This window comes from Centruroides vittatus, unplaced genomic scaffold, assembly GCF_030686945.1.
Source record: "Centruroides vittatus isolate TY-2023 unplaced genomic scaffold, ASM3068694v2 contig_1109, whole genome shotgun sequence".
Taxonomy (NCBI): domain Eukaryota; kingdom Metazoa; phylum Arthropoda; class Arachnida; order Scorpiones; family Buthidae; genus Centruroides; species Centruroides vittatus.
Window position 1 is genome coordinate 334,771 of NW_027120710.1, and position 16,089 is coordinate 350,859.

Consider the following 16,089-nt stretch of genomic DNA (forward strand, 5'->3'; position numbering starts at 1 on the left):
CTTGAGTCATCTTTTGTGCGTGCTTCGGACGAATTCTATATGTTCCTTTAATGAATTAATAGGAGACAAAATAAATAGCTTACTTTTAGCTCCTGTCAATTTTATATTTTAATAGATATATCTATGTTACAGTAAAAACCCGTTTTTAGTTAAAACGCGTTTTAACTAGTTGAAACTAGTTTTTACTGGATGTCATTGTTATAACTAGAATTTACTGCTAGTCAAAAATAAATTTGAGTTAAAACTAGTTTTAACTAGACAAAACGGGTTTTAACAAAATGGCTTAGTAAAAACTGTTTCGACTAAAGTCATTCAGCTAACACGTTCCTATAGTGTATGACGAATTTCGTATCGCTTTAATCCTTTTTCCCCGACATCTTGTTTACGTTTATTTTACGATCCCTCCTAAGGCAATATAGGTCAGTCGGGCGATATTATTTTAAAAGTTCACCAAAAATCAAATTATCATTATATCTATACGAAAAAAAATCACTTACATTTATTAATATCTTTAGTTTTAAATACGATATTTTTCAATACATTTTATTAGAAAAATTTATAAGAAAAAAAAATAATATATATCAGAACTGACACATAAACTTGATAATTTGTAACATTTTGTGAAAATTAACATTGTCTAGTTACATGGTTGTTTGCTGGCACTGAGGCAGAAAGACGTGGAATATTGTTTTGTACAATTCGATATAACACTTATGCATGTATGTTTATTCGTTGTAAAATTATCGCGCATTATATCAAACATTTGTTTGAAATCAAAATTTTATACTGCTATCAACTAATATAATGAATTATTATACTTTATTCACTTCATATCGAACGAGATCATATCTGTTGTTAATAAATTTTACAAAAATCGATATTTACCAAAGTAACGATGAATCGGTACCCTCGAAGTTTTGCTTAAAAAGCCAGGGTACCGATCGATCGGTGCCTTCAGGGACAAAGGGTTAATTAATGTTAATAACACAGATGTGTGACCAATATTTTCAATAAATATCGTATTAAATAATACAAATGTTCTAATCCCAATCATCACTTTATTTATTTTCCCCGAACATATTTATGTCGCTAAAATTAGTTTTAACTAATGTTAAAAGTTAAAACTAGTTTTATCTAAAATCAAAACATGTACAGCAGTAAATTCTAGTTTTAACTAGACAAAACGGGTTTTAACAAAGACATCCAGTAAAAACTAGTTTTAACTAGTTAAAACGCGTTTTAACTAAAAACGGGTTTTTACTGTAACATCTATACATATAAAATATATTATTTCTAAATAAATTTTTATTTAGAAATTTTTGTTTATTTATCATAAATACATTAGAAATGTCTCTAGACAATGGATTTTCTTCCCCTTAACAATTAAATCTGAAGAAGAAGCTGTCACTTTTTGTCAATTTAGTCCAATCCTATTCTTGTTTTGTTTGATGGAATACAGCAACACAATACATAGGCAATCTGCCAAGGGAATATCTTTCGTGAGAACTTTTTGTGGAAAACAAGCCTCTATTCAGATGTTAAACATGTAAAGAAAACCAAAAAATGTTCATATCACCAACCTATTTACGTGACGCAGTATTTAATGGTTTTATGCATTCGGTCACTAGTATGCATATTCTTGATATTAAGAAACGTGATTCAGCTTATCCATTACAAATCGCATATGAAAAATTTCTCACACTCTTGATTAAATGGTTGTATTCAATTATGGCAACGCGACACATGGGTGATCTGCAGAAAGGAATGCCTCCCGAGAAGTCTTTTTTGGGAAATTTGCCCCTGTTTAGGTGTTACTAACGTAAAGAAACCCAAAAAACTTTACGTGGTCATCCTTTTAGCCTGACGCGAATATATGACCAACTATAAATGTTCAGTGGTTTTATCCACTCATCCACTGGCTCCTAATCTGAACTGAAACCTGAATCTACCTGCCTTTACTGCAGCAACTATGCAGACGTCAGCTACCGCTCTGAGGATGTGTTCTATTTCAGGTCGACTCAGAAGTCCACAGGAAGAACAAAAATCATAATTCTAAAGGGACAAGACAAAACTTAAGAAAATTTTGCGTTGCAGTAACTTTTAGTTGACCTGAAGATGTCGGGTCTTTCATTACAGTCCTTCACTATTCAATTACGTTCATTGTTGACCTTTCGAACTCATGAAAAGGAATTTTTAGTGACCATAGATAGAAAAGAATCGGAAACGAAAAAAATATTGCATCTTTAAAAGAAAGTTTGCTAACTTATTCTTTATGCATTTCACTACGAGGTTTGAGCAAATGCAATGAAATTTTTCGTGGACTATCCTTTCACCCAGGAGAAGGTCAAGGGCTACTTGTGGTGAAATTAACTTCAACCTCCTGCCCACAACTGGTCCCATTTCTATCTGACCAGAGGGACGGTAGCATTCGAATAGAAAAATTACTTATACAAAGTTACTAGCGAGCGCAAAATATATTTTTAGGGTTCTTGGAGGGTGCCGATGTTTAAATATTTAATCTATCTTTTGGTTGGTTGGCCGATTATCATTTCATATTCCGCTGTGAATAATATGTTAGAGTTAACACTACAAAAAATTGAATGTTTTAATTAAATTATCTGTTCGTTCAGGCGGAAGTCAGCAAGACTTTTCTATTGAAAAATATGACTTTCTGTCTACCTGACAAAAGAAATTAAGCCATCCCATATCATCCGAGTATCGCGTAAAACATGGTGATGGTAGACTAAAATAACCAAGGTTTTAATATTGTTTTTATTTTAATTTTTGTTGTTATTTACCTTTCGTGTTGATTGACTTCTTGACGAAGCCTCACAGGCTGTTGTCTGGTGTAGCCAGGACTCTGATGACCATAGGAGATATGCCGGAGCTGCTTCGGAATCATGGGTTGGCCATGATTCCGAAGCATTCCATTTGGGAATAGTGACTTTATCTTCTGTTGGTGGAGGCAGGAATAGCGTACAGTACATCGTCGTCTTTCAACATTCATTTTACATTAAGTGTCTTCAGGCGCTCGGATAAACTGTTTCCGAAGAAAGTCAATCAACAGTGTTATCAGCCGACAGAAGAGTTGAAGAATTCAGTAATAGGAGCATTTTCTCTTCTAACACCAAATTATTTTTTTAAAAAATTTCGGAAAATTCGGCGACGCATCAGACACTGTTGTAATAATAATAATAGAGGTCATACTGATGTTCTCTTTTACAAGAACAAAAAAAAAAAAAAAAAAAAAGAAAAGAAAAAAAATAGAAATAACGCGACTTTCTAGACTCCCTGTATATCCCTGTAGTGTTAGTTATTTTGTGGAAAGCATAAAATAAGTATTTTATATTTATTTTTTGTATTCCCCTAAATATCACGCCTTTTTAGCGTAACTTTTTAGCGTTAGTAACTTAAATATAATGTCAGTTTAATTGTAAAATATTTGATCGGTTATAAACATGTTGGAATATGTAAGAAACAGCTAAAATTGTAAATATTTACTGTACCTAGCAAAGTAATAAGATCTTTAGTCTTAAGCTATTCCAAAACTTAATCTTGAAATCAAAGAAAGATTTGAAAATTTGCAATTAATCAATTCTCTTTATTCCTCTCCTTCCTTTTCCTTCAGAAATCGATTTTAGAGATAAGACATATTATAATCTGAATATCCAATATACTGTTTTCCTCACTAGAAGATGACACAATAAAACGTTTTCAACTACCAATAATTATGTCCCAATTAAAATATCGTTTTCCGAGCAAAGCTGGCAAAATAAAAATGAATATTGATATAAAATATATGATTAGTTAGCGATGTTAAGATTGTCGTGCTTTTTTATATAGATTCAGATCAGAGCCAGCTCTAACTTAGGCACAAGAGGCAAACGGCCTAGGGATGAAATGGCTTCGGGGCGCCAACATCGTAAAAAAAAAGTAATAATATTAGAGTAGAAGTGTTGGTGGAAGCAATATAGTCTATTACGATAGACCCCTTTTGTGAAATTTATAAAGCTAAAAAAATTTAAACTTAATGATCGGGCGCTGAAAAACAAACTAACATAGAGACGGCCCTGATCCAGTTTATCTCTTGCAGCCTATAGCAAGCTTCATCTTTTCCAAGGATCATCGAAAAGGCGCAGATCTTACTGAAGAACACGGAATCTAATACGGGAACAACCCCAGGAATTCTTCAAGGAAGGTTTGTTCCAAATATTTAGGGCCTCGTCGGTAACTCCCTGTGTAAGTCTGATCAAAGGCACTAAGAAGGCCTTTTCAGCAAGCCCTTTATGGCTTCATCCAGGCCTACAATGGAAAGGCCAGATGATGAGAGACAGGGCTCAATATATCTTTAGACCCTTTCAGATTAGATCCCGAACCCTCAGATGGGTAGGCTGATACCTTAACCGCTCGACCATCCGGCCGTCATGCTTAATATATATATATATATATTTATTTATAGGCCTTCTTAATTAATAGTAAAGAGCAAAAAAATGAAAAATCTATCAAATATTTATAATTAGTAATTTTTAAAATTTTATATTAAACATTATTTCAATAATAAATAAAATCAATTTATAAGCATATTAATTACCCGCCAGGTGGCAGCAAGTAAAATTTTCAATCAAAGCGGAGTTATGAATCGTCTGATCGTTTGGCAATCAAAATAGTAAGTTGGAATATTTTTGTTATCAATTAAAAAATATTAAATTAAATGAAATTTTCGCGATAAGTAATTAGAAGTGAACAAAATTGTTTAATTAGTTGTCAAATATTTAAAAAAGGAATTTAATTAAAGTCAATAATTTTATAAAAAATTCATAAACTTGTCTGATTGATAGGAGTCTGTAATGAGATTCCTTGCAAATACATTAAAAAATGATATAATACATAAACATGTGAAATATTTAACAAAAATAATTTACATAAGCTACCTGTTTACATAACTGAATAAATGTAATAATGGATTATATATTAGGGGTGTGGTTTGATTTCATATTCAACACTGAAATGGGACATTCAGACTTTATTTTTTTTTTTAATTTAAACAAATAATTCAAAGTTTTTTAAATAAATCTTTCTTAATTCTATGAAAATTGGGTTAATAAAAATTATAAAAAGTTCAAAAATGTAAATACACCAACAACTGCCATAAATGATCAAGCCAAATTTTGGATAAATGATTATAGATTAGAAATAAATTTGGCACTGGAGTTAGGTGTTAAGCGCCATCTCTTATTAAAATTAATAATTAATTAGATGGCACCTAACGCCTAACTCTAGTGCCAAATTTATTTCTAATCTATAATCATTTATCCAAAATATAGCCCGATCGTCTACGGCAGTTGTTGGTATATTTGCTTATGATCTCGGGTTTCGTTTGATGTTATGTTTGTTAAAAAATATATGAAAATGTTTTAAAAGAGTAAGGATTTTATAACTTTAAAAAATCAAGAAAAGCATTAATTTTTACATATTTTCTTGACTTGCTAAAATAAAGTTGTAAAAGTTGAAAAATTCAAGAATATTTTTATGAAAATAAAGGTTTTACTGATGTAAAGCTTGAGAAATGGATTTTTCTTGATTTGATTGCTTTTGAAGTAATGATGACTAGGAAGTTAAGGTGCTGACCTATTGCTTTGGGGGACTGGGGAACCAATCTGGATTGGTTGAGAAACTCTGGGAATTATTTGGCGGTGGTCTGCCCCCGATGGGTTGAGCACTGTTCCTGGTTGCTTGGTTGCTGCTATTGTGAACCTGGCCAGACTTGCAATGGGTTTGGAAGAAAGGTCTTCTTAATGTTTTTAAATGAAATAGTTAAAATGAATACCTTTTGAAATAATGAAAGAATTGTTTAAAAATGGAAATTTTTTGAAGATTTTTTCTTAAATTTGAATGAAACTGATATAAAAATTAAAACAAAATTGAAACAGAGTTTGAAATGCATGAATGATTTAGAAACATAGCCTAATTTTTATTAATATTTAAGTATCGAAATCATTCTTGCTTCACTTTCATAAGGAAAAAGTATTAAAAATGTATCACAAATTTATAAAAGTGTTGTGAATTGCTATTAAATTTTAAACAACTTAGAAATATCTAGAAAATAACTTTAATTGAAATATAATTTCTAATCATTTAAATGCCATTAACAGTTCCATTCACAGTAGTAAGAAGAATCAAAAGTTAACCAATAAATGTTCATATATTTTAAATGAAATGAATGCTAATTGATTAACTTCTGATTCTTGGCCCACCAATGGCAGGTGGATAAAACTACTGAATATCAGTAGTTGGTTGTAGTCACAAAAATCTAAAGCTGGAACTGTCATATATTGATCTATTCACAATTTCTCAGACTAGAGTTGAAGTGTAGTTCAAATTTCTTAGAGAATCTCTTAAATAAATCTTTAGTAAATTATCACCTTTAGAATGACTAACATTTTCAACCTTCCATCTGGATCTTCATTAAGTCACCTGTTCTAAAGGTGAGAATTTACTAGATATTTATTTAAGAAGATTCTCTAAGAGGTTTTGAACCTACCATATATTAACAAGAAAAAATCTTACACAGTTTTCCAGCATGATAATATTTAATTCAAACAACAATAGCTGTTGATGTGAGTTTGCATTTCACCAATGAGCTAGCCAAGTGGAGTTTTCTGGTTTGTCTTCATGTGTCTGACATCTAAATAGTGATCAGTTTCCTATAGAAAGTCCTCCTAGAGACAACCCTCTTGGCAGATCATCTCTTGTTGTGTTATAGTATCCCATCAAACCAAGCTAAACCCAATAATTCTTAATCCTGAACTGTCAGTAAGGACATAGATTAATCTGAAGGATAAAGTTCCTTCCCAGTGTGTTAAGTAAAAATAATTTAATTTCTTAAACAAGATAGTTTTACTTTTGTATTTGAGAAAAAATAAAAAAACATTAAATTCCTTAAAAATGTAATTTAAATATTACGTTTAATTCTTACTTATTTCATTTATAAGTAATTCATTATCACATATCAAAATATACAAGTTTTATTTGACACAGTTTTATTTTATTTAGTAATTTATATCAAGTACAAGTTAATTTATATTTATAACAGTTTAATTTCTTAATAAATATTTTTACTCTTAATTTGTTATTTAAAAAAAATTTAAATATTTGAAATTCAAACAGAAAAAAATATCTATTAAATAGACAAAACATTTATTGAAAAGCTAAAGAATAATGTTACTTTAAAACATGAATATAACTAAATTTTTATGTCAAAAATATTGAGTAACTTTATAATGAATATAGGCTAATTTATAGGTTAATAAATTAAAAACAGGAAATTTTTTTAGTGTAGATTCAAAAATAAATGTATTTTGAGTGTACATGTATCATTTAAAATTATTTAAACATTTATTTATTTGTCAATTTTTATGGCTAAGATAATTAAAATTTTTCTTTAATCTAGTTTTTCAATTATTAATCTACAGTTTTTTCAGTTGAACTTATACAAGAACTTTCAACTCAAAATATGCTGTAAGTACTTTAAATCTTGATTAAATTTCAGAACCAACAGAGAAATAATTGTAGCACTTCCAGTTTACTGGAGTGCGATGTTAGACTTTTACAAATGACAGAATTTAGATCACATGTCAACTGTCAAAATAAATTGCAAAATAAGAAAATTTTAAGTATACAATAAAATTAGTTAAATTGTATATAAAAATAATTTTTGTTTTATTTTGAATCGGTATCTATATTTTTAGATATTTTGATAAATAGAAGAAATATATTTAAAATATTATAAATGAAAGGTAGACAATGACCTAGTTCTTGTTGTATTACTTGTCATTCTACTAATCTGAATACAAAAAGTTGAAGTAATAACCTGAATATTATATTGTTATATTTATTGTAAGTATTCCAGATTGTTTCTCTCTCGAAGTTGTATTCATCATCAGTGGTTGGAAATTAAGTAAGAAGTTAATATGGTTAGTGAATTTGGATACAAGAATTAATTAGTACATAAAAGAATTCAATGATAAATTTTTATCATCAAATTCTTGTTTTCTAGAGTTATTAAAGAACTTCACACTGCTTTTTTTATATTTATTTAGTGCATTAGTTAATTCTTTTTTAATAATAAATAATAATAATTCATAGAAGTTAAATGACTTGTATGCTATAGCATTTGATCACTGGAATACTTTGAATTTATTTTTGCATCAGTAAATCAGTGAGTACTAGAATCTTCTTTTGTACTTGCTTCATCTATCTCTGGAATGATTTGCTCTGTTTTCAGTGAGTGGAGGTGATTCGGGGAAGTAAAAATGTCTGGCGTATGCTAGCATAAAAGGCCATTTTTCTTTAATTGATGGTTGAAACATTATTGGGTCTATAAGCTTGTTCTTAATTTATTTATGATACAAACCTTTATAATTAATAATTTATAACTGTAATTTATAAAATTATCTATAGATAAGAGCTTTTATTATAACTGATAATTCTGTTGTCTAAATTTAAAATGTAAAGGATGAGTTAATTTTTATTTGAAGTTATGCCATTGTTAGAGGTAGAAAACATTATTTTTGAAAATACTTCTAAAAATATTAAATATAATTTCTAGAAAATTTAAATTTTTTAATATTGTTTTCTCAATGTGTATATAAGGAAAATACAGATATTGTTTTGCATAATAATTACATCTAAATGTAAGTTATGAATAAAAAAAATTGACAATTATTGTGCCTATTAAAAATAGTTACACTAAATTTTTTATATATTTTAAGTAGTAGCTATTTAAATGTTTGAGTTTGTTATTGATATTATATTGTATTGTATGTTGTATTGAAACAGACTTGTATTTTAGCAAGTGTCATTACTGAAATTTGATAGATGTTTTAAGTATGCATATGTATGATATTAATGTTTTATGGACGGATAGTTATTGTGTTAAAAGCATCAATCTGCTGCTGTGAAAAACCATTTCATGTCAAGGTTGGAAAAGTGGAAATTTTCATGGATAGTTTGTCCTGGATATGTCAGTTTCTGTCTCTTATCAATAGGGTATTATGTTCTACATCTGACTAAATCTGCAATGGGCATGAAAGATCTTAATGTGTATAGTAGGGTTTCTCAAACGGGATCCCGGTAACTTTTTAACTTGGGAAATTCTTCTCATTCCAGGAAATCCCACAAATTTCTTAAAAGTTCACTTTTTTCTTCTTTTGTGTTAAGGTTGAGGAAATTCTGAAAATAGAAATATAATTAACTCAAACTGTCAGAATACATTTGTATTTATTAATTTTAAGCCTGCTTATTAGTTTTTAAAATTTTTGCTTGTTATGGCAGGACTCTGAAAATTCTTTACTTGTCAGAATAATTGCATGTAATATCTTGAATAATTGCACTGATGCTGTCTTAATTTTAACTATGCCCAGTAGCTTCAATAACTGCATAATGCCAAGTTGTCAAATTGGGCAAGGATACAAACGAGTATGAAGTCTGCAAGTATGAAGTATTTCTTCATAAACCTCATTATTAAAGCCAAACGAACTGCCAAATTATCAGGCTATAAGATTGATACCGCTATTAAGGCAGCAGTAGACAAATCAAGAATACTTGAGAAGAGAAAGAGCAAAAGAAGTACTGCAATGCATCTAAAAAACAAACTAGAAATCATCGACGCTATGGGTGAAAAAACACATAACATTTGTCTTCTCTTAAATGCATTAAAGACTATTCCACCCACATCCATTGAATTAGGAAGGGCATTTTCAGTAGCGAGACTTTTCATTATTAAAATAATAACCATATTCACTGATTGGAGTATTGACCATCTTTGGTTTTCAAAATCTTGTAAAAACTTACAATAATATTTTGTGTTATGTTTTATTTAAAAAATGAAAATTACTTTTTAAGTTAGAAGTTTGATCTAAGTTCATTTTTTCTTTAAATTTTCAACTCAATTCAAAGGCATTTTTTTTGTAAGCCATTTCCAACAAACTTTAATAAATTTTTTCTATTTGTGAAAATTTCTACGTAATTCAAAGGTAATTTTAATATATATTTTACACAGTATTATTAATATTATGATTTGAAAATTGCAGAATGTATTAAATTATTTTTTAAAATGAAAAATAATTATATCATTCAATTTCAAGATATTTTTTATATTTTAAAAATAATTAATTATATCCCAGGAAACAGTTCACTTTTTTCCCCGAAATCCCGCAACAAGCAAAAGACCGGGAAATGAGAAACCCTAGTGTTTAGTGTGGAAAGAGTTAAAAATATATTTATAAAATATGTAAAATTTTAAAAAATTAATATAGTCTTTCTGAAATTATCTTTAAAGGAACACAGTAGATATTATAATATGATATAATGACAAAATTTTATATTTTAAATATTTTTATTTATTTGAAAGTTCGAATACTATATGTATTTTATTATTAATTTTTTTTTAATGTTTTGATTACAGATTAACATAAAATATGAATAAGTTTGTTAATAATTAATAAAAAGCAAGAGTTAATATTTAATGTTAGAGTTTTATAGATTTTTATGTAAACAACATATCAATTAATTAAAGCAGGAAAATTTTATATAGCTGTAAATCCTTAACAAATGATATAAAACTTAAATTTCTTGTTAAGAATTCAATATTGAATTGACAGTTTGAAAAATGTAACATTTAAAGACGATATTTGTAGTTACGTAACTGGTGTGATGAGTAAAACAACTGTAATGTGACATCTGTTTTGTGTGAATGCCATACGTGATATTGATATTACGTATTCAAAGATGTATTTTTAGTTTAATAATAATATAAAAAAATGGAACAGATATTTACGATATTTAATTACATAGTTTGGAATTAAAAAACAATTACAAAAGTTATTTGGAAACTAAATTTTTGTTTTTATATCTAAAAGTTTTTTGCTATCATTTCTCTACAAAAATATGAATTTAATCAGATATCTCTCTTGATAATATAGTAAATAGATAACTCTGTAGATGTATATATATGTATAAATATATATAATGTGTACATAAATTTAATATTTGCATTCGAAACTGAAAATATGTTAGCTAATAGCATGAAATGAATGTATTCGCTTAACATAACCTAGTAAAGTCAACAAATATACGTTTTAAAATAGTTATTTACTTTCACCTGAAATATGAATTCTATCGAAATTCTATTTTGAAATCTTGCTACATTCTTGCAAGAATAGGTGATATTACTAAAATATTTCTATCTCTTATGTTGCTTTTCTATATTTATCAGTTAAGGGTTTATTGAATTGTTTAGTTTAAACGGTATTTATTTTTAAGTAAGTATTTACAATCAACTATTTAGTAATGAAAAATTAATTAATTATTTATTGAATTAAATATTTTCTGATTTATTCTTATGAATTGCATATTTTCAGTAATCTTTATAGAATTTAAAGTTTTGTTATATAAATTGATTTTGTGTTTGTTGTGAGGAATTTATAGAATTTGTTAGTAGAAATTTCATATCTTTTTCAAGAAAAAGAGAAAGTAAATAAGATATTTCATTTAAAATGCATTAGTTGGAAAAAAATTAGTCTGATAAATATTTGACCACATCAGATTTCATAGAACAAAAGATAAAACTTTATATGTCTAGTTGATATGCTTTGATTCAAATATTAAATTTATCTTTAAGTAATTAATAATACATTTCTGCTATAATTTAAAGCAAAATAAATATTATGAGTGCACAATTAGTTTATTTTTAATGAAATATCAGAATTCATTTTTGTTTTTGAAGTGTAAAGTGAACTTGTCCAACATATGTTTCAGATTATATTTCTGATAGTTGTATATCATATATGTAAATGTAGATCATTATGAATTAAAATCAGTTTGCGTTTAGAAATATATTAAAATTTGGATGGTTTATGTTTCATAAATACATAAAATAGTCACTGATATTACAGATTTCAGTTTCTTTTATGTAAATAGTTATTTTAAAGGCTCTCTTACTAATAATTTCACACCAATACCTGTAAATGTAGTATAGTTTTAATCTTCTGCTCAGACTCAGCTTCTTAATGAATACAGTAGAAACATACAATACACCTTATCGCTGAGAACAAACAATTTATTACATAAAACTAACGTTTTCGGCCCAATTTATGGGCCATCTTCAGGTAACAGCTGTTCGATTCCGATACAGTATAGTTTTAATTATACTCGAACATTTTTGGTCATTTTTAATGACTTTCTAAAAGGAAGAAAAATACATTCTCAAAAATACAAGGAAAATGTCTTTTTCTTCCTTGAAAAAGTCATTAAAAATGATCAAAATGTTAGAGTATAATTAAAATTATACAGCATTTAAAGGTGTTGATGTGACATTCGTATTATCACAAGTGCAGTTTCTAAAGTAGTTAAAAGTTCTCTCAATTTTAATATAGGGTCTTCTAAAATGAAAGTTACTATTTTTAATTACTGTAATATGTTAATTATTATCCAAGAAGTATGCAACATACACCATCAATAGAATAACTATTTGAGTTTTGTTTCTGCATTCAAACATCTTGTCTGTCTTTAGGAAGTGTCATAAATGAAAATTGTGACTCCTAAACAGAAAAGGTGTTTTGCATTTTGCAGTTTTCAAATTTGGAATCACTTATCATTGTGATACACAAGTAATATGCGTTGACTGTAGAATTATCGCTGCCATGGAAGGACTGATGACAGATGTGCCATAGCAACCTTAGGAAGAATTTCGGTATATGTCGGATGCATACCTTGTGAAGTGCAGGCATTGAGAAATTATAATGGGCAAGTGTGAAACTCAGACAGTTTGAAATGTATATTATAACATACTTGGCTAATAATTAACATAATTATAGTAATTTAAAATGGTGGCATTCTTTTTGGAAGTCCCCATATAACATAAATATGATAAAATTAAATGAAATATATAATAAAAATTTACATTGATTGTTTGAGGAAAGTAACTAAACTGTACTTTACAGGTACTGTGAAGTACAGTTATATAGAGCAGTAAAAAAGTATATAGAGCACTAAAATAGAGCACTATATAGAGCAGTAGCAACTTATATATAAGTTAATATTAATACAGTAATTACAATCTTTTGATTTCTTTAATCACTTTTTTTATGACTTATTTGTTACATATAGCATGTTGTTTTACATAGGTAAGTATATTTATATAAATTTTAAGTATTAGTTCATAAATTTCAAGACACACAGAAATAAAGTTCAGCATATTTGGAATATTATACTTAATTTTTATATGTATAATAAGATTTTATTATTATTATTATTGTTAATATCACATAAAGGCTGCAGAAATCATAAATGTATGATACCTATTTTTTTCAATAATCTATGGAATAGAATATAAAATTAATAATAGTTTTTGATATTTTTGGAAGTTTTAGTTGCAATAAACAGAATGAAAAGCTTAATATAAAATTATCTTATAGAACAATTACATGTTATATAGGTTTATTTCATTACTAATCAGCTATTCAAGCTCCAAAAATATTTTGCAACATTTAAAATTTTACAATTCATTTATCTAATTTCTTACAGGTGATTCTAATAATAATCTGATGGCCAAATTAATTAGATATTTGGAAGAAAAATGCCATCCTCACCCAGAATTTCATCTAGTCCGATGCTTCCTGTGCAATTAGTCTATGGCACAGCTGCTTTTGTGATCACTTTTTTGATTATTAATCATAATGAAACAACTATAAGAGATGATCAGAGATCTGAAGTATTTGGATGGTTAAAAGACATTGGAATTGCAAAATATAGAAAAGAGATTTATGGAAATGGTAAGTATTTAAAAAAGTTTTAAATTTATATATATTTGTCATGCTAGTAAGCTGGTATCTTACTTTTTTTTAATTGCAGTATTTTTAATGCAAATTTTGTATTAATATATTATAGTAAATTTAAATTAAATGGTTATATACCACAAAATGGGTTTTACTGATTCTATGTCATTTGGTTTTTACGTTGTTTTTCTATTACTGTATTTACACTGTACATTTAATATTTGACCTGATAACTGTGCAATAATTGGGTTTTTGTTTTATTTTCAATTGAATTGCCATACTTCTGGTAAAAGATTTCACTGAGTTCGGCATTAAAATAGTTCATTTAGCTTTAACACAAGCACTTTCGACGAGTTTATAATTGTCGTCTTCGGGTGAAAAGAACGATTTTAATAGAATGCATGTGCAGAATGTTCCAAGGAGAACAGAATTTTTGAATTTAAAACAGGCATCCGGTAATTCCGTTAAGAACGTGCAAAAAGATTTTGGTGTGTTTGAATTCTTAAATCTACAGTTCGAGCGGCGCATGCGTGGAATTGACACTGCGATGGCGATATGATGTTAGACGCGTTTCGTTGTTTAAACGCCGATACAATGCTACCCACACCCCGGGTAGATCTAGGGTGGGAACATTGCATGCTTCTGTAGTAGCTGTGAGTAGCGCTTCCCAGATGAACACAAGCCTTCAATTGTTGCAACATTTTATTATTTCCGTTCTTGACTACAGGGGGTCGTAGCCTTGCTCGAGAACTTTTTAGCGAGCTCTGTAGTACATTTTCTCTTGGCTACATCGTCCTGATGCTCTGCGAGGCAGGAAGCGAGCATTCTTGTTGTTGCTCCTATATATCTTGTTCTAGCTCCTGTTGTCAGATTTTCTAGGTGTATTGCGTAAACTCCTAATTTTTCTAAAGTGGTTAGCTTGTCACAATCATTACAGATGCACCTACGTAGATTTGGTAGAGGGGTTATAGGTAGAATGAAGCCGCTGAAAGATGCGGCTGATGCGTATAGAGGGTGGTCCAAATCCAAGAACGTTATTGATTCATCCTGCTCTTTCTCCCAAGTGAAATTGATCGTAGGGTATGTGCCTGATAGTTGCTGCATAAATTTGCAAAATTTCTCCTCTGTGTTCTCCCATATTATTAAGATATCGTCGACAGCACAGATATAGTGACGGGTAACTGATGGCAAGAGGGGAGTGGAAAACTCTACACTCGATTTCTCTCATAACGAGCTCAGCTAAGACTGCAGATAGTGGGGAGCCCATAGGAACTCCTTGCTTTTGCAAATAGACACTCTTGTTGAAAAGGAAATCTCAGTGAAATCTTTTACCAGAAGCTAGTAATCCTTGGCGTGAGTACTTAACCTTATTTTTGAATTGCTGTAATTTATTACAGATAGATTTTTTTTTTATTGCTCATTTTTTCCCTATTGATCAAATCCAATGCAGATGATATTTATATCATGAGTGAAATTAAATGTTTCACTCATGCTGGTACTTCACATTGACAAAAGAGTTAATCAATTTAATAACCACACACACATACACTTTTTCAGTAGACTGTCTAAAATAGTTTCTTTTATTTTGCTTTTAAGAGCAGCATTAAAAACTGAATTTAATGATTTTAGTTGTTATTGATCATAATATTGTCAAGAACAAATGAAAGCAATAGCATTTACAGTTAATATTGAACAAATTGAAAAATATAAGGACTTTAAATGTGTTAAAACAAAACTAAGATAAAGATAAAAAATAAATAAATAAATTTAAAGAAGTGAAATTTTTACATAATATAATATAATATAAAATAAATAAATAAAAAAAGTAAGCATGAATACATAACAATGTGTAAAAAAAATAATCTTTAAAATATTGTAAACAATACATTGTGACCCTTATTTATGAGTGCTTAGTGTAGAATTTTATATGAGCTATTTTATTTTCTCTCTCTCCCTCCCTTGCATTTATGAGACAAAATATTGAATACAACAAGTGTCAACTGATATTTAAAAGAATAAAACGTTTTATCGTGAGTGCAACAAAGATTGAAATTTCCATATGTTACATTGTCTGTAGGTTCCAGTCTTTATTTTCTCTGTTTTATTCACATTGTCTTTGTTTGAAAAGGCTATTTGTTTCAATATGATTCTGCAGGGAACTGAACTTTATATTAGTAAACCTTGTAACGTTAATTATAATTTCATTAATTGAAAGAGTTTTATTTTACTCCATTTTACCTGTGTTTTCTTATTT

The 16,089-nt window shown here is 28.5% G+C and overlaps 1 protein-coding gene across 2 annotated transcripts in view; it reads left to right on the forward strand.

Annotated features, from left to right (window-relative positions):
* The first annotated feature begins 4,608 nt into the window (after positions 1–4,608).
* LOC136976175 (apoptosis-resistant E3 ubiquitin protein ligase 1) overlaps positions 4,609–16,089 on the forward strand; it is a 96,931-nt gene continuing 85,450 nt past the window's right edge. For both annotated transcript variants that reach the window (XM_067271401.1, XM_067271411.1), the window contains exons 1-2: positions 4,609–4,666; positions 13,585–13,832. In XM_067271401.1, the coding sequence (XP_067127502.1) occupies positions 13,637–13,832 (196 nt within the window). In that variant the 5' untranslated portion in view covers positions 4,609–4,666; positions 13,585–13,636. The remainder of the gene's footprint in view (positions 4,667–13,584; positions 13,833–16,089) is intronic.